At 37.3% G+C, this 23,129-nt stretch overlaps 2 protein-coding genes across 4 annotated transcripts; one reads left to right on the top strand and one right to left on the bottom strand.

Annotated features, from left to right (window-relative positions):
• Window positions 1-44: 44 nt before the first annotated feature.
• LOC135690995 (carboxypeptidase D) lies at window positions 45-14,900 on the top strand. 2 transcript variants are annotated; one of them, XM_065208708.2, is made up of 3 exons: window positions 45-319; window positions 2,735-3,520; window positions 5,677-14,900. In XM_065208708.2, exons 2-3 carry the CDS (start codon window positions 2,835-2,837, stop codon window positions 6,248-6,250), a joined length of 1,260 nt encoding a protein of 419 aa, XP_065064780.2. In that variant the 5' UTR covers window positions 45-319; window positions 2,735-2,834; the 3' UTR covers window positions 6,251-14,900. The 2 variants fall into 2 exon arrangements, with proteins under 2 accessions (XP_065064780.2, XP_065064779.2); XM_065208707.2 differs by having other exon boundaries at window positions 46-319; window positions 2,803-3,520.
• Window positions 9,531-23,129, bottom strand: LOC135690994 (organic cation transporter protein). 2 transcript variants are annotated; one of them, XM_065208706.2, is made up of 10 exons: window positions 20,530-23,129; window positions 18,577-18,644; window positions 17,643-18,019; window positions 16,162-16,265; window positions 15,268-15,591; window positions 14,679-14,900; window positions 14,331-14,465; window positions 12,211-12,308; window positions 11,862-11,970; window positions 9,531-10,842 (listed from the first exon to the last, which is right to left on the bottom strand). In XM_065208706.2, exons 3-10 carry the CDS (start codon window positions 17,988-17,990, stop codon window positions 10,575-10,577), a joined length of 1,608 nt encoding a protein of 535 aa, XP_065064778.1. In that variant the 5' UTR covers window positions 17,991-18,019; window positions 18,577-18,644; window positions 20,530-23,129; the 3' UTR covers window positions 9,531-10,574. The 2 variants fall into 2 exon arrangements, with proteins under 2 accessions (XP_065064778.1, XP_065064777.1); XM_065208705.2 differs by lacking the exon at window positions 18,577-18,644 and having other exon boundaries at window positions 20,530-23,128.

The following is a 23,129-nucleotide window of genomic DNA, read 5'->3' as shown; positions in this document are numbered from 1 at the left end:
TAAAAATTTGAAATGAATTGAATTGAATCGGACTCGAGGCTCCACAAAAAGGCCAATAGGGCGACGATGGAAACAAAATAAATCAGATTGTTTGCAGTGTTAAAAATGTTAGTGTGATGGGTTTGTGTTAAGATCTGACATGTGATCCGTCAAAGGATTCTTTGTTCAACACCGACGACATATAATAAGTGATGAAACAAGTCCAAAGGCCTTGTCACTCTTGATGCGAGAAAGGATCCGGTAGTGGCGCACAGAAGGACCGTGGCGTACATCGGAAAGCTCGCGCCGTGCACAGCATTAGTTTCTGTCATTTGATTTGGTAAGATAAATTATTTCCTTTGATAAAAGTAATATTTCAAAATATTGATTAAAGTGAAAATTTCTGAGCTGGAACCTCAAAATCCTTATGTCTGTCAACAACCAACGGAGGGAAATTTACGAGGAAATCTATGTCAACGTTTTGTTAGAATTTTCGATTTTTACATATCTAGGTAAACTTGGTTTGTTATGTAGCTAGTCATCAAGCAAAATGCAGATATGAAATTTTATGAAAAGGGGACTCTTCTTATCAAATCTTCCTTTTCCCGTTGGAAGGTCTTTAGGTCCAAAGGCTTTCAGGCAGGTGTAAAGGGATGTGACAAGTAATGCTCCCCCCAGTTAACGGAATTGGGCCGTTAAGGGTCAATATTCAGCTAGAATCTATTGAAATTGCGCATTTGGGGACAAAGATTAAGATAAAACTTTTTCTATTTTATCAAATATTTATTTGTAGCACCCAAAATTTGTAATCTATGAAATCCCAAACACACATTATTTTCAACACGTCCTCTTTAAACCTTAACATGGAGGTTTACTTATTAATTTATTTTACCAAATAACCGTTATGAAAGTTCAAAAGGTAAGTGCTCTACCGCTGAGCTATTGGGTCGTGCTTTCAAGCCAACACCCAAGGCCAAGTCATTCACCCACACTGCCCCTCTCTTTTACCAGTTACACAGTCGCAGCTCCATCACAAAGTGCAGAGGACCTGAAGAGTTTAAGAAGAAAGGATCTCTACTAATTATCATTCAAAATCCTGTTGCCTTTAAACTTTCTCGTCTACCCTATCCAGTGGTGGGGCTGCGATGGCCCTCCTGGTGTGGGCAGTTCTCTCTCACTCTTCAGGTCCTCTGCACTTTGTGATGGAACTGCGATGGCTCCCATGTGTAACTGGTAAAAGAGAGGGGCAGTGCAGGTGAATGACTTGGCCTTGGGTGTTTAATTGAAAGCACAACCTGATAGCTCAGTGGTAGAGCACTTAACGTACAAAGTCAAGGGTTGTGAGTTCGAGACTCGCTCGGGTCAGCTATTTTCCCACCCTCTCTACTAATTACATTTGATATTGGAAACCACAATGAAAGGAAAATATTCCCCATGCTAAAATATTTGACCGTTGGCACCATTCCTTTCAACTCATTGTGTTGTAATTTTATCAAGAGTTCAGAAGCCAGAGGGTCCATGCAGACCAGTGAATCAAGCAGAATTGGAAAATTAAGGAATAAAACCCGTATTCAAAGATTTATGACAATAGAGTCATAGAAGGCTGGAGGTGTATTGTTACTACTTGATGATCATGTCCAGTATTGGGTGTTTGCACTCTTTTTAAGATGACTTCACCCTAAATCTGTTTATTTTGAGCTATTTTTGTAAGACTAATTAATGATCTGAAATGGCTTTTACAATGCACTCATCACTTATGTCATTGATATTTTTAAAGCCGATTCTTAATCATATGTCACTGAATAGGGACTTTGACAAGAGCATCGCTTTAAAGAATCCATGCGATTACTCCCTAGATTATAGATTCCATGCTTAAAAGATTTTTGTCTGATAGTTCCCAAAATTTTGGAGGAAAACCTTAGGCATCCATCCCAAGCAAAAAAGGTAGTTACTCCCTTGATGCCAACCTGTGAATTGAAGCAAAGTTGAGACAGTTCTTGATGGATTTCAAAGGGTATATTGCATATCTTGCCAAGACTGATTTTTCTTTCTTTTTATATTTACTAAGAAATATGGCATAGAAAATTGTAAAACATGTTTCTTTCCAAAACGGGCACGGTGTTTTTTATGTTTGTGGTGACAACCATAAGAAGCTAACCTTTAGAACTAAAAATAATTTTAGAGCTGAGAGCAACACAAACCCAGAGACAATGCATTAGCTTGTACAAAGGTCATCTGTGGAGGATTTAGGTTTTCTGCAGAGCTGAAAGGTTTTTTATGTCAGTCATAAGGTTGCAGAGAAATCAGATTTCAATAGTTCTAAGTAGATTTGATTTCCAGTTTCAGGATGATCCAATAAAACCAAAAGCCATCTAAAGTGTCAATTTTCCATCTTTTTAGCATGTAAAACTACACGGAAAAGTAGCTGACAATTGAAAACAAACTCTTTTACAATCCTTTATTTTGTTGAAAATGCAATCAATCTGGTACTTTGGAAAATGTTTGATTGTTTAAGCAAACTCAGGCACAATGCTTATGTGCTTGAAAGCTGTATGATTTGTGGAATACTATTCCCTGAAATGCGCAATATATTCAATCAAGTTATAGAGTATTCCATTAAGCAGCATGGCGTAGCATTTATTGGACTGATTAAGCCATCAACACTGCATTACATTAATCTGGTCAATTAAGAACTTTCAATAAAATATGCTAGTATGGATAAACAATGTTTTTTTTGTTTTCTTGATTTATTCAGGTTAGCAGCTGTGGTATCAGAAAAGTGTCTATAGGATTTTTTTCATGTTAATCTCTTTCTTGTGATAGACAATTCCTTGGTGAACACACAGGCTCACACAATGTCCAAACGACTGCAAGGACTATGGCTATTACTTGTCGCTTTCACAGTATTCCAAACGACTCTTTCGTTAGATTTCAAATATTACAGCTATAACGAGATGTATGCAACTGTTAGGAACATCACTTCTGGCTGCAAAGAGATTTCCCGTGTTTACACAATAGGAAAGACAGTGCAAGGTAGAGATTTGGTTGTCGTAGAATTCAGCGACAATCCTGGCAAACATGAGATTTTGGAACCAGAATTTAAGTATGTTGGCAATATGCACGGAAATGAAGTAATTGGGAAAGAACTACTGCTTCATTTGGTTAATGAAATCTGCACAACTTACAAAAGAAATAGTACTATCATGAACTTGGTTAGAAACACTCGCATACACATTTTGATAACAATGAATCCAGATGGCTTCATGGCTGCAAAAGAAGGCATGTGTGTCGGTGTTACTGGGCGCCCAAACGCAAACGGATTTGACCTTAACAGGAATTTCCCGGATCCGTTTTACAGTCGAACGTACCCGATACAGCCCGAAACAGAAGCAATTATGAAATGGCTCAAGGCATACCCATTCGTCTTGTCTGCAAACCTTCATGGTGGCGCCATAGTTGCCAACTACCCTTACGATAACTATCGAAATGGCAAAGGTACCTCCGGTTTTTATGCGAAGAGTCCGGACGATACATTTTATAGGTAAGTGTAATTAAAACTTATAATAACTTATAATGTCTTTTAATTAATTTCTAAAACGATTTTGAGGAATAAGAATCCGTAATAAGCGGCCCAACAACTCTGGGCTTGAAGATGGATACTGATTTTAGATATAAACCTCCAAAAAACGCCAGCTTATGTTATGGAAAATTTTTTTATGGTATCCTGTGAGAAAGGTTGGCTACCTCTTATAACCTTTTAGTGCTAGATGGACTGGCAATTATGTGTAACTTTGTGGTTGTAAAAACTCTCATAAATCAAGAAATCTATCGCACATCTTAATAGAAATTATTTGGAACTGCCGCGCATGTCTTAAATCTTTGTAACTGCGATTCATATGATACTGGGCTAGTATTTTTAGTTGCCAGAATAGGTTGGACCAGGCAAGATATTTCGTTTGTCAACACTGACAACAATGTTATAGGTTTAATACGTTTCGCTTCGCTTAAAAGAGACTTAATTCCCGTCGCTCCCTTTGAAACTAGATCCTGATACTTTGTCATTGCCCATTTTCTTGAATAAACGTCCGTGGGGTATTCATTGATCAAATGCTTGGCGCAATCTCGATCAACAAGTTAAAGGGACATTTTAAACTTCACTGTATATCGCCAATGGTTGACATTGATGCAGAGTCGCTAGTTGCAATGACAATCTAAATGATAACTGCGTTGTCTAGCTGCATAATACGTCAAAATTAGAATATTTGTGTGTAGTGTCTTACCGACGTCAGAAAAGCTGCTTGCATGCCCTAATGCCAGTTGAAGACTGCAGTTGATGTTCAGATTGGTACTCTTTTTCTTTGCTGTTTTCTGCCTACTTAAAAGGCGGGGATTTCTTATGCTTGAAGGCTGTAATAATGCCAAGAAACTTTTGTTTACGTTTGACACTTGGTGAAGCGAGCAAAGGTTAACAGTTTGAATTGAAATTCTCGTCCTCCGGTTATGGTCGAATTTCAGAATGAACACAGGTGTGTTTGGTTCAATTTGGAAATCTTGGCGTTGTAGCAGCAGTGACATAAATTTTGTAATGCTATTCTCACACTGCTTTGTATTCGTTTCGCTCCGTCTACATTTTGACCGATTTCCGCCCCCCGTATTTCCGCCCCCTATTTTCACCCCCCCTGTTCCAATAAGTCTTATTGTAATGACATTACCATTTTTCTGCTTGAACGATTCAAAACGGCTTTTCTGAAAACGAAGCTTCTATTTGTGTTTTCTTCCAATGAATTAAGATTGCAACTGTAACTGTAAAAGCCATTTAACATATTTTCCAGAGCAGAAAATGACGTCGAGAAGATTGATGTCGTTTAAGTTTAAGTTTTCAAAACTTTTTTTCTGGATTTTGGTTTTCTTTTTATGGATCTCAAATCAATTCGAACGCAACGGATGACATTAAAATCTATTTTGTGTGAAGACTGTTTAGTGTGAAGAGGAAGTAAGAAGCGCGTTTTCGTCATTTTCTTGCTTGTGAACCCGTTCTGATCTTTAGCTCCATATCTTGAAAGGAAAACTGGCTTACTCAAAAAAAACTTCAACGGCGACTTGATAATTGAGCAAGATTTATTAGATACCCATAATTTTTAGAATACGCGTAGCACGTTTCAAACTATTGGTTAGAAAACGTCGTCATTGCGTCCAGGTTTATTTGGATCTGGTTCTTCAAGGACAGCATAAACGATCGTGATTCTTCAACACGTCACTTGCTTGACAATGATGATTGGCCAAAGCAAAACCCACCAGTCGGAATTTTCTTTCCAATTGGATGATAGTTCGATCTGCATTGTGTGTAAACTTAGGCACATTTGTGCTTGCATCCAGTGCTATGCTAGCATCCATTTTTACTAACATCATGGCATGTCTAAAGATATATCAAGACACAATGGCAATGCTTTTTCATGCCATCTTGAATTTTAGGGGTACCTCTTCTTTGAACTTCCATCGACGGTCTAGGGTTTGTAGAACTAACTATAACCAATTTCCTACAAACCTAACTATCACTGTTTCTACCTTTTCAGTTGCCAGGTAGAAGATTCGAACTGTAGTGTTTTCAGTAAAATAAATTTTTATCAGTAAATTAATATCTTGAATTTAATGAGAATTTGTACTTTTCCCGAATCAAGTTAACTACATGTATTTTAGACATATTTCAACTGTCTACGCCGAACACAATGCCAGAATGCGCAGTGGAACTGCATGCTCTGGCGACAATTTCCCAGGAGGCATAACAAATGGCGCTCATTGGTACTCACTTGCCGGTGGAATGCAAGATTACAACTACCGCTATACCAATTGTTTTGAAATCACACTGGAGCTGAGCTGCTGCAAATACCCGTCTAACACAACGCTCAAAACGTTCTGGGACGAAAATAAGGAATCACTCATTGCCTACATGCAGCAGGTTCACTCTGGAGTTAAAGGATTGGTTACTAAAAATAACGTTACATTGGAAAACGCTGTAGTCAGAGTTACGAAAATTGATAAAACAGTGAACACAACCAAAGATGGCGAGTATTGGAGGCTATTACCTCCAGGCAGATATGAAATGTCTGTTGAAAACTGTGTTAAAATGGTAACAGTTCGAAAGGGGCAGGTAGCAAGGCTTGATTTTGAGTTGGCCCAGTGTTCCACTAACGGAGTTGTCACGCTTGCCAAAGGTAGTGCCCCACTATCGCTTGGTACAATTTTGGTCACGGTATACCGGCTGCTTCTCTGATAAATTTACAGAAAGAATGAGCAGCTCATGATGTCTAGCTTCTTACTTGTTCTGCAGACGATCTTTTGGAATTCGTATCACTTATTGTTAATAAAAACTATGTACATGATTAGAATTGTAAAGATTATCGTTGAACGATATTTTATGATTTATTCACAATGAATATAATGAGGTTTCCATTAAACGATTTACACAACCTTATTCTATGATTTTTCCACTGAAACCTCAAAATAACCTTAATTTGATTACTGTTGACATTGATTTGAAAATTCCAGTAGGAGAGCTAAATCCCTACACGGGTTTTTTAATTTTACAAGAGAGACTTTTAATATATTTCAAAACAAAGACATTTTGGTTGAATTAGTTTATTATCAGTTCAAGTTATAAATCGTGTCACATTCTTCATTTGCTTATCTCCTGTGGTAAGTGATGTTCGGCTCCTTTTTTATTTGTTCTTGACTTGGTCGCATATATTTTTCTCATGTCCTTAATATTGTTGTATCTAGTTGGAAAATCATTGGAAGTAGATCAGATGTATCTATATCGAAATTGCACTATAATATGAGCTGAACATTGCTTTCAACAAAATTGATTTTAGGAAATGTATATCAAAATATTTGTCGATTAATTTTTAGTAGTTTGTCTTTTTTTAATTTTTTTATTATACATGATAAAAGTGAGATGATTTTTTATGCCTTCAAAAAAAGGTTTAACTTACTTTGTAGAAGCATTTTTTTAGTTTTTTAAACAAAATTTTGAGAAATTTGATGGATTTGATTGGAATGCCTTTATAATGTTATTTTTTTCATTATAGTTTTCTTCCCTATATCAGAAGACTTCAGTTATCAAATAAACATCAAATTAAAATCAAATGTGAAATAATTTAACAAATTCTGTCAAAAGATTAATCCTCAAGCACAGCATAGCGCAGTACAGAGCAAACTCGTACACCACAATACATTACAGCACACTAAAGTGCCGTACCGCATCATAAGACAAAGAACGTTAGAGAACCTTGCAGAACGATAACACACAGTATGGTACAGAAAAAAAAACGTTCATTAGAGTAAAGTACGATAAAGTACAGTATCATAAGATACCGTACGGTAATGTGGATACAGTACCATAAGTACAGTACAATAAGGTACAGTATGTTACAGCACCAAACAGGAAGATAACGTACAGTAAATTCAAAACGAGAAATTTACACTACAGTACAGTACGATAACGTGAATTACGATACCGTACAACATCATGTAGTTTGGTACAGCACGACAAAGTATAGGACAGTGCAGAACAGTAAGGTACAATGCAGTGTAGTATGACGACTTATAGTGCGGTACAGTAGGATGATGTGAAGTTCATGCAGAATGATAACGCACAGAACGAAAACAGGACCATAAGCGAAGATAACGTACAGTAACAGTATGGTACAAAACGAAAAACGTTCACTACAGTAGAGTACGATAAAGTATAGTGCGATACCGAACAATATCATGTAGTTTGGTACAGTACGACAAAGTTTAGGACAGTACAGAACAGTAAGGTACAATACGATGCAATATGATGATGTATAATGTGGTGCAGTAGGATGACGTGCAGTCCACTCAGAGCAGTCACACAGAACTGTACAAAACGAGATAGATTCATTACGGAATTACAGTTCCATAAGGTGCAGCACCGTACAAGACAATAATATTTAGTACAGTATGGTAGGATAATGTGCAGTGCGGTACAGAGCAATAACATGCAGTACCATAAGGTACGTAATAGTTACAGTTCGATACAATATGATAACGTATAATATGATACAGTAGGATGAGTTGCAGTACGCTACAAAAAACGATAACACACATTACGGTTAGAACGAAAAACTTTTAGTATGGTAAGTGCTATACCACAAAGAAGAGTATGATCGGCATAGCATCACTGTCGATCAACGTTGGTCGAATTTTGATGCACAAATTGTAACCGAATTGTCGATCAAGCTAACCGCTAGATATCTACTATTTATTCAGTAGAATCTGGGTTTCACATGAAACGCCATCGGTGTTGTTCCTGAAAGTAATGGATATATTTTATCAACTCCGTTATTTTGAAAGTTAGCAATTTGGATAAGTAAGACACCCTCTTTTTGCTCATTGTCTTTCGGAATGTTTACTGAGATTATCAAGAAGCAACTGCTCTCCAGTCTCAGATTTTCCAAAAACAAAAGATTGCTTATCTTTATGCTTTTCAACAATCGAGCGTGCTACTTTGAATGTTACACTACCCTGTCCCAAATCAAAGGACTGGTTATCACTTTAACTTTGTAACCTGCAGTATCCACTCTCTTCCTCTCATACACACATAAATTAGAAATGGAGGCCAGTCATCACCTGCGCTCGCTAAAGCCCTGGCAAAACGACTAAACATTTCATTAAACATTTCAATAAACTTTTGTTTAGCCAAAAGTTTAGTGAAAGGTTTAGACGTTTTGCCACCCTGTTTAGTGTTGCTTAGTCGTGTTGAGTGTTGTTGAGCAAAGTTCGATACTGGTCAAGAATGTTTAGCGTTGTTTAGTGCTGTTTAGCAAATGTTTAGTCGTTTTGCCACCAATTAAACATTTGTTATGACCGCGCAGGCGCTCTAGCTGTGGAAATCCAAAGGTTTTCGTCGGTTTTCGTTGGTTTTCCTGTCTCTACGTGACCCAAAAAGCCTTTATGAGACATCTGCATATCTCGTTGTACGCAACTGTGTCATCTTCAACAGTCAACTTTGTTGTCAATGTGCTAAAAAGTCTTTTCTCTTCCCGTCGCTTCATCCAATTCTTATTTTTATCCACTGCTTGTGCATGCAAAAAATAAACCAAAAGCAAATTCCTATGCAAGATCCCCTACAACCACCCAACAGCGTCATAGACAGCTCGCAGTTCAAGAAGGTTGAGTGAAGTTTAGTGGAAAATTTAGTCACGTTTTGCCACCCTCGCTAAACTTCGCTCAACTTCACTAAACAAAAGTTGAGTGAAATGTTTAGTGAGAGGTTTAGTCGTTTTGTCAGGGCTTAACACGCAGCCAAAGTGATATCATGTGACACATATGAGTCATTGCCAAGACTACTTGTAGCGCATGTGCAAGTGGTTTATGATGAAACTGCTGTACCGCAGCGTAGTTGTGCTTAAGATGATAAGGTGATGAACGTTGACACAGTAACTTTCCTCGAGTTGATTCGTTTTGCAAAAGGACCCTTGCATAAAACCAGGGTACTTGTAAGTCAAAATGAGCAAATAAAATAGACTGAGTTCTATCAGAACCTTTCTTCGATCCAAGATTAAAACAATATCAAGGTAAAATACAGCAAAATGTTAGCATTAGTAAAATTTCAAAATCATAAAATCCCAAGCATTACGATAACTTGCACTAACAGTTTGATAATGTAATTGCATTTAGAATAGTCTATAAACATGAAAATTACATTATTTAAAAACTCATGCTGCAAAAGTTTAAACAAGAATGGCGCATCTAGAAAGCAAAGTTTCTTGTTTTTTTATCCACCAAACAGCTGAATAAGAATTACTGGAACTTGCCATTTGCAGTTGCTAGGAAATTTAGGATAACTACTAGGAACTAGAGAATAGAAACTTTTACAACAAAGATTGTTAATATCTCTCAACAGCAACCTCTGCATAAGAACACAACAAGATTAGTAACTACAAAAGAAGTCGTACACTAATTTTTTTATAAGAAACAGTTATGATGTCATGAATAATGTTATGAGATGTTAGTGACCTTTTTTATCACGTCGAAATTCGCTTCCGTTCTGATGTTGTATTTAGATATGGGAAGTGTATTTTTATCCCCTGTGTCCTAAGTTCTACGCCAACAGGAAAATCATGTTCTTGGATTTTTCAAAATTTTCTCAGTTTTATCACGATTTAATAGTTTCTTATTTTTTTGCTTCGAGTACTGAAGTTTCTTAATTTTTTCTGACTGTTCGGTACTTGTTTCTCAAAACTATTTTCTTATAAAAAATGAGTGTATTAGAAAGATAAATAAGATATTTATCTGCCAACTGCATTTGCTTCAATACTTCAGTAATACTTGCTTTACTAGCTGAAATAGATGAGTGAAGTGGTGTTTTCGTGTGTGAGTGTACGCTTGATCCTTCGCTATTCTATTTGGTGACAGTTCTAGAATCTTTTTGAACGAAACTTTTGCTGACTGACCAGTACTCATTTCTTATAGCCAGTTTCTTATAAAATAAATGAGTGTAACAAGCAACTTTTCAAACTTTATTTTGAACACCGTAAACGTTGGCAAATACAAAAGGAAATGTTGAGTCGTCCTCATGTATCCGTGGTAGCAGATTCCTTCAAGACCAAGATATCTTTGTTATTTTCTGAATCCAACTTAAATAGCTGGTTGACGGTTTCCAATGTCTCGCGATCCTTGGTTTCGGCCAAAACAAGAAGCAGAACGGAGCTTAAAAGAGACAGTGCACCCATCAGGGAAAACGGTAACATGACGTGGAAGACTCTCAACCATTTTGCAATCCAGGGAGCCAGTGCCGAACCAACACGAGCTGTTATTTGTAAGAAGCCCATTCCTTCACCCCTGAAATAGAAGGCAATATCTTTTAGAGAAACCAGTGATAGAGGTATGAGTACTGGTTGTTTTGGAGTTGCCGTTGAATGTATTTTTCGGTGTAAGATGCTAGAGTGGAAAGTAGGGCATTCACTGCATTCGTTTCTGTCTGGGCAGGGAGGGTGAAGATCGAAGATTCAAGACTTGGTTTCATGTAGAAATGACAAATTAAACCCCAGAATTCTTTACAAATAGGCAGCTGTACCCCCAACATACTTTGGCGTCCAAAGAAACAAAAAGAATTTTATAAGTGGGGGGGGGGGGAGAGAAAATGCAGGCAAATAAAGGGTACCTCTTTTATGAAAGGTAACAGGCGAAGGGCCTTCACAGTGGCGGATTTAAGGGGGCAACTAGGGGCAGTTGCCCCTTCCTTGACGAGTTGCAGCAAATCTGGCTCTCCTTTTTTGGAAATTGTGGGCCCCTTTTGAAGAATGCGAATCAGGTGAAAAGGGTTCTGAGATCGCTGGGTTAATTTGTTTCAAGGATTACCTTAAAGTTATGTTGTTTATTCCAAAATGGACCTGAAATTGTTGTATACAGCGTACTCTTGTCACTAATTCTTGAAAATTTGTCAGCGCCCCCACTACCAACTGCCCCTCCTTCAAGTTTGCTCTGGATCCGCCCCTGGGCCTTCAGGTCCCTATTTCTCAGTTTACAACATGTTTGTTAAAATCTTGGCAAAGTGGGGTTGCTTTGCCTTTTCACCCGTATAGTTGCAAAGATACCTGGGGTGTCTATAAATTTATTTTTTTAAAAACGTACGCCTAACTAGGCAAAATTTCTTAATTTACAAGATCGTCTGCTATCAAACTCTATCTCTGCTTGAAAGTGCTTTCTATTTCCATTTTTGCCACATGGCCTAAAAGTCAATCTAGCGATATTGATACCAAATGCTAGTTCCTATCATGCAGTAGGCAGCAACGTTGTTTTTCCTTCATTACTAACGACCCATTTAAGAAACTGTGAAGGAATAAACATATTTTACGCACCTGATGGACGTTGGGTACAATTCCAAAGACCAGACGTATATGGAGTTAAAGGACCACGTGATCCAGAACTTCCCTAGCAAGCCTGCTGTTACTGTAAGAGCTTTCCACTCTTAAATGAAGAATCAAAATGTATATTATTAAAGACCTTTGAATTATTTTAGACAAATCGTTTTTGCTGAGCGTCAAGAGAAGCTCAAGTTTCGAGTAAAATTTTAAATTTGTTTCAAGGCAGAAATTTCTGCGTTATTCAACTATCGTTTGCAATGCAGCCAAAAGTTTAATGTTGCATTTTATTTTTTTCAAGTAGTGTAGAAAAATAGATAGGAAAACAAAATCCAAAGGTACCAACTTTTTTGTTTGTTATCTGCACTCATCATTCCTCCAACAATACAACAGAATATTCCTGCAAGTGTTAAAGAAACGACCACAGATTTCTTCCTTCCAATTCTAGAAAAAAATTGCTATCAGTTCAAATTTGAGGTTCCATTGGTATCTAAAAATGATTATAGCATTTTCCAGTAAGTGTGTTGTAATTATACACCTAACCGTTTTTGCAAACAAGGGGCTATGAATGAACACTCTCTATATCCTTTCCCCCTCCAATACTTTAGAACCGACATATAATAAAGTGATCCCCTCGAAACACAAAGACTAGCATATCCCCGTGAGTCCCAGAAAATCAAGTCTACCCGTTGATAGAAGCTCTCTAGAATATTAAAGGTGAACTGACACGCAAAATTAACTTGACCTCAAATGAAAGCATATCGAGCATAAATGCCTGATACATTATTATTTTTTTAATATTCAACACAGTTTTCGAGTTATTGAGCGTCAAAGTTAGCCACCGAACATTTTCCGAGCACGGACGAGTTTGCCCGAGCCTTCCGCATAGTCGTGATGTCACAAACACCATGTTCACATCACTTGAACAACACGGCAGTCTGGAAGGCGGTACTTTCATGACTTTGCAGATGAGCATCGATACATTAATTGAGTAGGTTTTGGCTCCATTTCGACAACCTAATTGGAAAACAGATTATGACTCCTTTACGAACCTTTCATAATAAGGTTTGCAAGAATATCGTATTATTCAACGCGTTTGAGGCCCTTCCTCCGTCTTGCAGGACCCAGTGTGTGGCGGGCCAACATATCGTATAATGGTAGCGATAAATATATTGACAGGATTTTTATTTTCTGGAAACCTAAGTAAAATACTTTTATTTTGTTGAATACGGCTGCTGTTAGACTAATTTATCAGCAGCCCCCCCCCCCCCCCCAGTTAATTTCGGTCTTTGATCCTGGTTATCTTCAAATACGCAGTAAAGATTTAGTAAAGATTTTGAATTTAAGTCACTCATTTTCGTTTTTTTTATTCAATCACATGAAGAATTTTCAGGGGTTAAGAACCTGGTACGATCGAGTCGCTATTTGCAGGAAAACAACTTAGTAAAATTTTCAACTCCCAGGCCGCTGCACTCCTATAACTCGGGTGAACCGATGAGTTTGCAAACCCAAAATAAAATGACGTTCATGATTTATATGGATGTAGAAATAATCTATCGAAGTAATAATATATTGAATTTATTCGAAAAAGAAGCTAGATTCATGACAAAATGATAAGATTCTTACATTCGTCCGCATGATTGACTTCAGAATTGAGAATTTCTTCGAGCAGCTAAAAATGCCTATTCCTTCCAAACTTCAATTCCATCCTAACATAACGCAGTACCAGCCAGCACATATCCTTCATATATTTCATTAGCATCGAATTTTCATTATCTTGGATCAAAGGCTACGTAGATCTCCTCGAATAGTAACTGAACAAGATGAACTGAACTGTCCAGTCCGTGCGTGATTTCCATTCAAGGGATAAAAACATGGTGTTTGTGACGTCACACGCACTGGGAAACATGAAATGCCGACAATGGTCGAACACTCGACGATAATTTCATGACATTTAGAGCGGAATTGCGTCAAAACGGACAATAATAATTAACCGAAAACTTGAAATTAAGATTCCATGCATCGTTTTCTACATTATATCAAAAAGTAGTTTTGCCTGTCAGTTCACCTTTAAGGCACACATGTTTATGAACCCCTCCAAAACACCAGTCAACAGGACCAACATATTCACAGAGACCCTCCAAGACATTGGAGACTGCATGCGCACAAAAGCCCTTCAAAACCAGTACCTGCATTGCATTTTGACTGGGGTTCTCAAAACACTGGGATCTACAATACCTTTTCCAGAGGAAGAAATGTTGTTTTACTGGACCTTGAGAACTGACATAGATGTTTGAAGACTTTTGACAGGGATTTTAGATACTCAAGGATACACAGAAGTCCTCCAAGACAAAAGTTCACTTCCTCTAGACCACAACAAGTGTGAACAGTAAATTATAGCTAAAAAATTGATGATCAGATGGCAAAGATTTTTTCGATTCATTTTTGAAGAGAATGAGGTGTTACCTGTTCATGCATAAAACTGATAGTAGCAAAGCAGGAATTTCAATCAACATTGCCAAGATAAAATCCCGGTACATTTCACCACTAAGATCACTAACTCCCAATGAGACACCGTAGTAAACGGCTGCATTGGCACACCTATTAATATAAAACAGAAATGTGTTATTTTTCAGTCATATAGCAAAGTTAGAATTGATATAGAATCAAAATTTGTCACACTGGGGTTTGCTGGCGTACTGTGGTATAATATTCAGACTGGGGCATACTACCCATTTTAGGGCATACTAGCCACAATGGAGTTACTAGGCACACTGGATAAGCGCAAAATAGATTTTTACTGGAAAGACATACCATGCGACACCTTGAACAGCAGAAAAATGAAACATCTTCAGGGGCCTAAATAAATCAAGGATTCCGTGCTTTTTCTCATCAACATCTGCCTTTGGTAGTGGCTCAAGCTCTAGTTCGGCTGGGAGAGTCTTTTTGTTTATTTTTGCTGCCTTCTTTAGAATATCAATCACTTCTTTGTGGCGTCCCTGGAAGCGAAGCCAACGCATCGATTCTGGTATGAAACTAAAATAACAACACAACAAACGATGATTTCGATACTAATTGAAATACACAACCTTTTATACATAAACGAAAACATGGTGACAAAAGTTATTTTTATAAAAACTGATTTATCGGTTATAAATGAAGAAAAAAGAAACAAACTCAAACTGTTTTCTGTGTAATTATGCATATAGCTAACGTAAAAATGAAACTTCAATTCTCGTTTAAAACCTTTAAGGTGTTTATTTCTAACTCTCAAAAGTCTGAGCATATACAAGCAAATAAAGTGGCCGTAAGCTTTGAAACCTTAAAGTTTTAGGAATTCTACAAACCAAGTCTTGGAGCCTACATTTATCAAACGTTTAAAGAGTTCAATTAATCTGCTTACAAGAAAAACACGAATACAAGCATGTATGGAGCTGAGCAGGCAATTATCAGTATTTTCCATTTCCTTATGAAATACGCCTTGATGCCAGTTAAAATGAGTGAACCGGAAAATAGCAACCATAATAAAGTGCCAATCAACGGTCGATAACGTGGGCCAACAAGCTCGAGAGAGACAATGTATGCTGCAATAATTGTTCCAGGCTTAAAAACCCCTATAACAAAGCGACAGACTGCAAACACTGCATAGTTTGGTGCAAAAGCACTTAAAAAGCCAACCAGCAGGATGCCAGTTACAGAGACCTTCAGCGACTTTGAGCGACCATACCTGAAAGTAAAAAGAAATTTTAAACACACGATATCGAGTTCATCTTGTTAGCATGAAAGAGACCGTTTGAATGTAATCTGTTAAAAATTTGACTGATATAATGCGATTCTGGGGAAAATTTCATTGACATGGTGTTAAAATCAAACTCAAATAGGCGAGCTTTAATCTTGATCTTTAGATGTTTCAGGATTGGCGCACATTTTCTTGAATTCTCTTGAGCAAGTATACAAATGAACGAATGAGCGCTTTGGCAAATGCCGCAAAAGACGCTCTTCAAGCATGCGTAATTCTGTTAAGTTCTATTCGTCGTAAAAATATGCAGTAAACAAAGTTTTGAATTTCGTTCTGTGTCCACAATTATTCCACGAATGACCCAAGAATCGCTGCACTTGGTGGAATTTTATTTAGACAAGCTGTCTTTCTTTGGTGTACTGACCAGTGAATCGATGAGGACACCCATTGGGAGACTGGCTATTTTGGATAAAAGAAGAAAGGTCACAGGAAAGAACTTCAAAGACATGATATCTCTCAAGAAATATAAAGGAGTCAAACGTAAGCACTTTCACTTACTTGTCTGCGAACCAACCAAAGATAAAAGACCCGATCCCCCAGCCAATAAACAAGAGCGACGTGCTTAGATAAATCATGTATTCTGTATCGCAGTAGATGTCAAACTGGAAAAACAAGCGAGGTTGTATATTTACATGTAAGTAAACTATACATCAAACGTACTGTGTATTTAAGAAACTCTAATCGAGCCATGTATTGAGCTATTTTACTTTTTCGTTGATTTTGCGGCAAAAAAACAATACGTTTTGCAAGAATCTGTTATTCAAGGCAAAAATCAAGAAGCTTGATAGGCACTTGAACATTACCAGCTAAAAAAGGCGTGGGGTTATCTTGATAGCGGAGTGAAGATTATCCATTATTACCTCTTTTCGTCTCTTCGGCACTCTGCAAATATAAAGTTAGGCTGGTCTTGATATGAACCATCATCTAAGTGGATTTGTGTGCCCTATGTGACCGCGAAAAGCAATTCAAAGTAAACCAACATTTTCTGCTAAATATTTTTGGATCAAGTAAACATTAGATCAATACCCGGCTTTTTATACTAACAAATGGATGCAAAGTAAAAAGCGATGTTATTGAAAGTCGTATTCTAAATAAAGATAGTTAAAAAATAAGCGGGACTTTCTTTGCTCACAGGCCATGGAGGCAGTTGCTTACGGTGTGCTGGAGACAAGCTCGCACGTTTTGGGGGGAATTAATGACGTAATTAGTGTGTAGAAATTTAGTTATTCACGTTTGAAGCAGCGAGTGTAGATACTTTAAGGAAAAAATAAACAAACGAGTCTTGAGGAAAGAACCAATTAGAAACAATCAGGATATGCAGTATCCTGTACGATTCACAGACACATGTTTAAATCATAGTTTAAATCCTTAAGTGAGGAGAATGGCTCTGTCAAACCATTATTATTAGAGATATTATTAGAGAAACGGAAAAATAAAAAATAAAAGATTTAAATTTAGGAGTAATAATAATAATAATAACATTAATAATATAGACATATATCCCCAGGGCTCATAGGCGTTTAACAACATCGCTACTGGCATAAAATCGGCTAGGCGTAGTTGGGTTACTTTACGTAGAGTTACTGAGGAGTAAAGTAGAATCGCGTAACAAGTTTAAGTGAAGCTTAGAGGACATTAAAAGATGTACATAAACGATATGGTCTTTCACTTCTGAAACGTTAGAGTGGGACAATCGATGCAACAGTAGATAAGTGTCAAGGATTGAGAATCTAATTTTATCCAAAGCAATGTAGAAATGCCGTCTTAAAAATGAAGGCAAAGTTGAAGATGGTGCTCGAGAAGGCTTTTAGGTTTTTAATACTGTACATAGAGTCGAAACGTTGTATTGAAACCTCCAGTCTTTGACGCTTAAGCTTTTATTTTGATCATTTGAAAGTGGGAAGTGTTGGGTCTATAGTAAAAGGTTATCAAGTATTACGCAAGATCACTGCGAATAATTTTAGAACAGCATGGTATACCTGTGTAACAATTGAGTAGTCCTTTGGCTGGGTGAATTGCCAGTCTTTTCTTGGAATTGAACATCTGAATTCATAGTTATCATCTCCACTTGCAAATGTACCGTTCAGGTTACAAACTGTACTGTTATAGACACACTTCCATGCAGGATTCTGCCCAGCAAAGTACATTATAAGGATTGGAAAGCCACAACAGAGAATTATTATGGAAAGCATTGAAACCAACATAATTTGATATCTGCCAAATTCTCCTACGTATGGTAGGATCTCATCAATTGAATTGACTTTCATCGCATCTTGCACCGAATCAATCTCCATCGTGTTCTCTTTAAACTTCTCTTTATCAGCCATTGTTATAATTCTCACAAAATCAAATTTCCCTGCAAAGAAGAAAATTTCATTTTACCTTTTGATTTAGTTACAGTAAGTCCCCGCATATAAGAAACGTACATATAAGAAACCAGCCAGCCTGATTTGAAAATATTTTCTTACGTATAAGAAACTCAACAGCCTGATTTGAAAATGTGAGTTTCTTATATGCGGGGACTTACTGTACTGCACTTTGTAGTATGATATCTTGTACCAAACTATCCCCTTTTGTACTTTGGTACAAAACTATCCCCTTTATTTCTTTTCAGTGTTATGGAATCTGGCTTCATCATTGACATCTCAGAAAAAATGCTTTTTCACACGTTGGGCGCCAAATGCGTTGTAAAGTAGGCAGAGAAGCAAAAAGGCATTTGTCTGCATTTTGGAATTATTTATAAAAACATAACAAAACGAACAGTAATTCATTTAGCCATAAAAAACATATATCATGTGTTCCTGAAAGTAGACACTTGACTCTAATCTCTAATTGTTGGTTGCGTAAAATGCACCCTTTTCTCTGATTTCTACAAAGACAACTGTAAAACTATGAATGCAACAAATTGCTTACTTCACAACATTGTGCTCGATGTTTGTAATGTAGAAATGGAAGAGTTGTGTCAAATTTCAAATGATATCCTGCAATGAGTACAACAAACTAGCAAAGATTTAAATTTCTTATCTAGATTTAGAACGATAGACAAGATTAGTTGCTATTGCAAAATGTGGTACACTCATTTTTTTTAAAAAAAAGGTCGAGTACTCCAGTTTCTTAATGTTCTGAAAATTTCAATACTCATTGTTTCTTAAGAGTTTCTTAATTATGATATCATGAATGATTTTATGAAATGTTCGTGACCTTTTTTATCACGTCAAGAGATTCGCTTCCGTTCTGATGCTGTATTTAGATGTGGGGAGTATACTTTTATCCCTCTTGTTTTTAGTTCAAGGCCAGCAGGGCAATAATGTTCTTGGATTTTACGAAATTTCGTTGGTCTCAATTTTATCACGATTTAATAGTTTCTTATTTTTTTGCTTCGAGTACTGAAGTTTCTTAGTTTTTTTCTGACTGTCCAGTACTCGTTTCTGATAGCCAGTTTCTTATAAAAAAAATGAGTGTACTTCAATAACCAAAAAATTTGTCAAGAAATTGCTTACTTAACAACTTTTTGCTCGATGTTTTTAATGAAGAAATGGAAAAGTTGTGTCAAATTTCAAATGATATCCTGCAATGAGTACAACAAACTAGCAAAGATTTAAATTTCTTATCTAGGATTAGAACAATAGACAAGATTAGTTGCTACTGCAAAATGTGGTACTTCAATTACCAAAAAATTTATCATCATATCAGTAGATTCCTTCCCTTTTTGTGGTTTCTCTGACGGAGTAAAAAAGCAAACTCTATTTTCAAGATTCTATGTCCCACATGGCCCGCGCCACCTTTTCTCGGAGTTTTACGGAGCACACATGATATCGTTTGACCAACTGACTACCGTAAATCCTCAAATAAGCCCCACACTCGAATAAGCCTCCTCCTCGAATAAGCACCCACCTAATATATAATTTTTTCAAATAAGCCCCCCTCGAATAAGCCCCCCTCGAATAAGCCCCCTTGGGCGCTTATTCGAGGTAAGCATAATTGCAGAATAATATCTTATTTCAAGAAAGCCCCCATAGGACAATAGCTATACAGTATTACTCAGTAGCGGCGCCACGGAGGGGAATTTGGGTCGGCAGGATTGATTTTTCATTTTGTCTAAATCCGATGTAAAAATGTTGGAGGAGATGTAATATTTTGGCAACGTACTTTCTGTTATGCAATCCTATGATTTTCAAACTGCCTTTACATAGCCGAAAGTGAGTAATGGGCGTTCCCTTCAGGTAAAAATTGCGTTCCTTGTTAGTAAAAGGACGTTTTCTGGTGCTAAAAGGGGCTTGGTCTCTAATCTTTTGTTTTGTCTCCCCCCCCCCCCAGAGCGTAGTGTCTGGCGCCGCCATTGGTATTACTTCCTTTGACAGGAGACCATAAAGCAAAAAAGTGACTTTTGTGATGATAAAAAATTATAATATTTGTTAGTTCTTTGTTAGATTTGTTAGAAAAGTAATTTCGTTTTATGTCGAAAAATAAGCCCCCCCCCTCTCGAATAAGCCCCACCCAAAAACTCATTTTTGCAAATAAGCCCCCGGGGGCTTATTCGAGGATTTACGGAAAGCCCGCCGCCATTGTGTTGAATCCGATGTAGCGACGACAAGTTATCAAGGTCTTCGGAAGCGGTAGGTCTGGAGGATGGAGCCCCCCAATAATTGTCAAACTGTACAGCGTACTAAATGGCCAGCAAAACAATTGGCAGCGTACTAAATGGCCTCCAAAATATGAATTTCGTTCCGACGACCCGGATTGTTATTTTTATACCATTTGCATCTAGCTAAAATGTTTGCTTTTAAAAACTCGAGCTTTCTAGCCAGGCATCCATGATGAAGACATATTTGTCGATATGTGAGTTGTTTGAAATATTTGACTTACCTTCGTTTACTCTACGGCGCCCTTCAAGTTTTCAACTCACGCTTCAAGTGTAGCCCCTCCTAACTGCACTGCTCACTGCATACCGATTGCCCTAAAGTGGATTATGTGTCGCTAACTGACCATGGCGGCTTCCTAAAAAAACCCAGAACGTATGGCCCGAGGACCCCTATTACCCAATGACTCTTAAGTAATGAATATCAAGATGATCCCCAATAAAAGATAATTACTGCCAAAAATGATAATTATCAAAGAACAAATAAAAAGATCATAGAATTTTGACATACATCGCTCCAACAATTGAACTAGGCTGTCGGCTGTGAAAGAGTAATGGCTTTCCTCTAGTCTGAGGGTTTGATTTTTCCAGCCAGGTTCCTCACTTGGCATCGGCATGCCGAGAAATCCCTTTGTTATGGCATACCGTAAATACCGGACCTTAAGACCAAGGACCCCTAAGTACTTACAGCGAAAAGGATCCTTATACAAGCGTGTTTTCACAGTCAGCTTCGCACCCGCCTTCTCCTGCATTTGTCCGCTTTGCTTTTTGGCGGGTTCTATTGCAAAAGAAAACCCATAACTCAGGCTCCTTTTTGAAAATGACACGTTCCCGATAAGATGTAGCGAAAGCGTAAGAGACATCGGTGCTTAGGAGGCCCCCTCTCCAATAAGCCCCCATTCTAGAACTTAAAAAATAAATAAGCCCTCCGGGGCTTAGTAGAGCTTTACGGTGAGTCTTTTCGTAGAACATCATAAATAAATGCATTATTCAAGAACTTCTCCAAACTTCTTAAAAAAGGCTATAGTCTCACCTGTCTATAAGAAAAAAGATTTTTTCACTAAGAAAAATTATACTAACGACACTCGCAAAGCAATAGAACTTCAACTTTCTCCATTTCTCGAAGAAAAATTTTCGAAATTCCTATGCGCATATAGAAAACAGTTTTCTTCCCAGCACACTCGCTTTAGACTTATTGAAGACTGGAAAACAGAACTGGAAAGGAACAAACATATTGGCGCTGTCCTTATGGATTTGTCAAAAGCCTTTTACTGTCTACCAAAAAACCTACTTTTAGCAATGGTATAGATAACCTACATGGCAATGGTATAGATAGAGATTCTCTTTTACTTATACAAAACTACCTGTCTAATAGAAAGCAAAGAGTCAAAGTGAAAGGTCATTACAGCTCCTGGGGTGAACTTGGACAAGGAGCGCCACAGGGATCAATACTTGGACCTCCACTTTTCAATATTTTCCTAAATGATACTTTTTACGGCCTTACTGCAGGGTCTTTATGTAATTTTGCTGATGACAACACGATATCTGTCACTGCAACAAATACTAATGAACTATTGCAACTTGCAAAAATTAACACCAAAAATGCCTTGATTGGTTTAAATCTAATGTAATGATTGCAAATCCCTCTAAATTTCAAGTTATCACAATCGGCAGCAAAGATGAATGCATAAATGAGTTTAAAATTGACCAAAAATTTGCAATTAAAATAGAGAAAAACGTTACTTTGCTTGGTGTTCAATCGATGAAAATTTAAAGTTTAATGCTCATATCGATAGGATCTGTAAAAAAGCAGCTAAACAGTTAAATTCTTTGAAAAAATTGACAAGATTTATGGGTGATAGAGAAACAAAGATGAATATGAATTCATTTATACTATGTCACTTCAATTATTGTCCATTAATATGGATGCTGTGCGGTAAAGGAAGTCAGGATAAGCTAGAGAAAATTACGAGAGGGCTTTAAGACTAGCCTATTCGGACTATTCATCTTCGTACAAAGATTTACTTGCTAACTCAAAAGAAACTACCATACATGTCCAATCAGTTAGAAATTTAGCGCTCGAAGTTTATAAAACACTTAACAACCTTAATTCTGTTTTCACGAAAGACAATTTTGTACCCAAAACATCAGGTCATAACCTTCGACTTAAAAACCCCCTTGACATTTCAAAAGCCAGAACTACCAATAATGGTATCAGATCATTAAGTTTTCAAGGGCCTAAAATCTTGAATTCACTCCCGGAATCAATTAAGACAGCACAAAATACTAGACAATTTAAGAATTTGATCAAAACTTGGTTCCTTGAAAACAAGTGCTCGTGCACGTTTTGCAGTAAATGAACTGTCTTATGCAATCCTTGAAATTGCTTCATGTTAGTCTTAATTAGTGCATATTCACTATTGTAAAAACTAACGTTAAATAATCTACAATACAATACAATCCACGGGCTTTTACTGCTGGGATTATAACAGTCAACCGCCGTAAAGCCCCGGCGGAACCATATCAGTGAAGTATTTCGTCCAACGAGTCCCTACATTGCTGGACGACTTCTTGGGGAGCGTTGGAGTTGGACGTTGTTGGAGTGACCAAACCAGAGCAACTTTTATCCAAGATTTGTCGATTTATCAATAACATGAAAACAGGGTGCTTGGATTTGATTATAAACAAAACGATAAGGAGCAGCAGTGTTTTTGGTATATTTAAAATTTGGATCATAGAGATTTCCCCTTTTAGAGATTCCACGCTTCCCAAATTCCCGATTTCCTGTTCCCCAGTTCCTTGTTTAGTACTTACGGATGACTGTTAC

Source organism: Rhopilema esculentum, chromosome 4, assembly GCF_057945365.1.
Source record: "Rhopilema esculentum isolate cy_ngs chromosome 4, ASM5794536v1, whole genome shotgun sequence".
Taxonomy (NCBI): domain Eukaryota; kingdom Metazoa; phylum Cnidaria; class Scyphozoa; order Rhizostomeae; family Rhizostomatidae; genus Rhopilema; species Rhopilema esculentum.
The sequence above is the reverse complement of the archived record's forward strand: the minus strand, read 5'-3'. Positions and strand labels throughout refer to the sequence as shown.

Excerpts from the sequence above, each read along its gene's own strand:
- LOC135690995 (XM_065208708.2), top strand. The coding sequence starts at position 2,835 with ATGTCCAAACGACTGCAAGGACTATGGCTATTACTTGTCGCTTTCACA. Across the intron at positions 3,521-5,676 it reads CCGGACGATACATTTTATAG|ACATATTTCAACTGTCTACG; the intron begins GTAAGTGTAATT and ends CATGTATTTTAG.
- LOC135690994 (XM_065208706.2), bottom strand. The coding sequence starts at position 17,990 with ATGGCTGATAAAGAGAAGTTTAAAGAGAACACGATGGAGATTGATTCG. Across the intron at positions 15,592-16,161 it reads TTTGGTTGGTTCGCAGACAA|GTATGGTCGCTCAAAGTCGC; the intron begins GTAAGTGAAAGT and ends TTTTACTTTCAG. Across the intron at positions 14,466-14,678 it reads GCTGTTCAAGGTGTCGCATG|GTGTGCCAATGCAGCCGTTT; the intron begins GTATGTCTTTCC and ends TTATATTAATAG.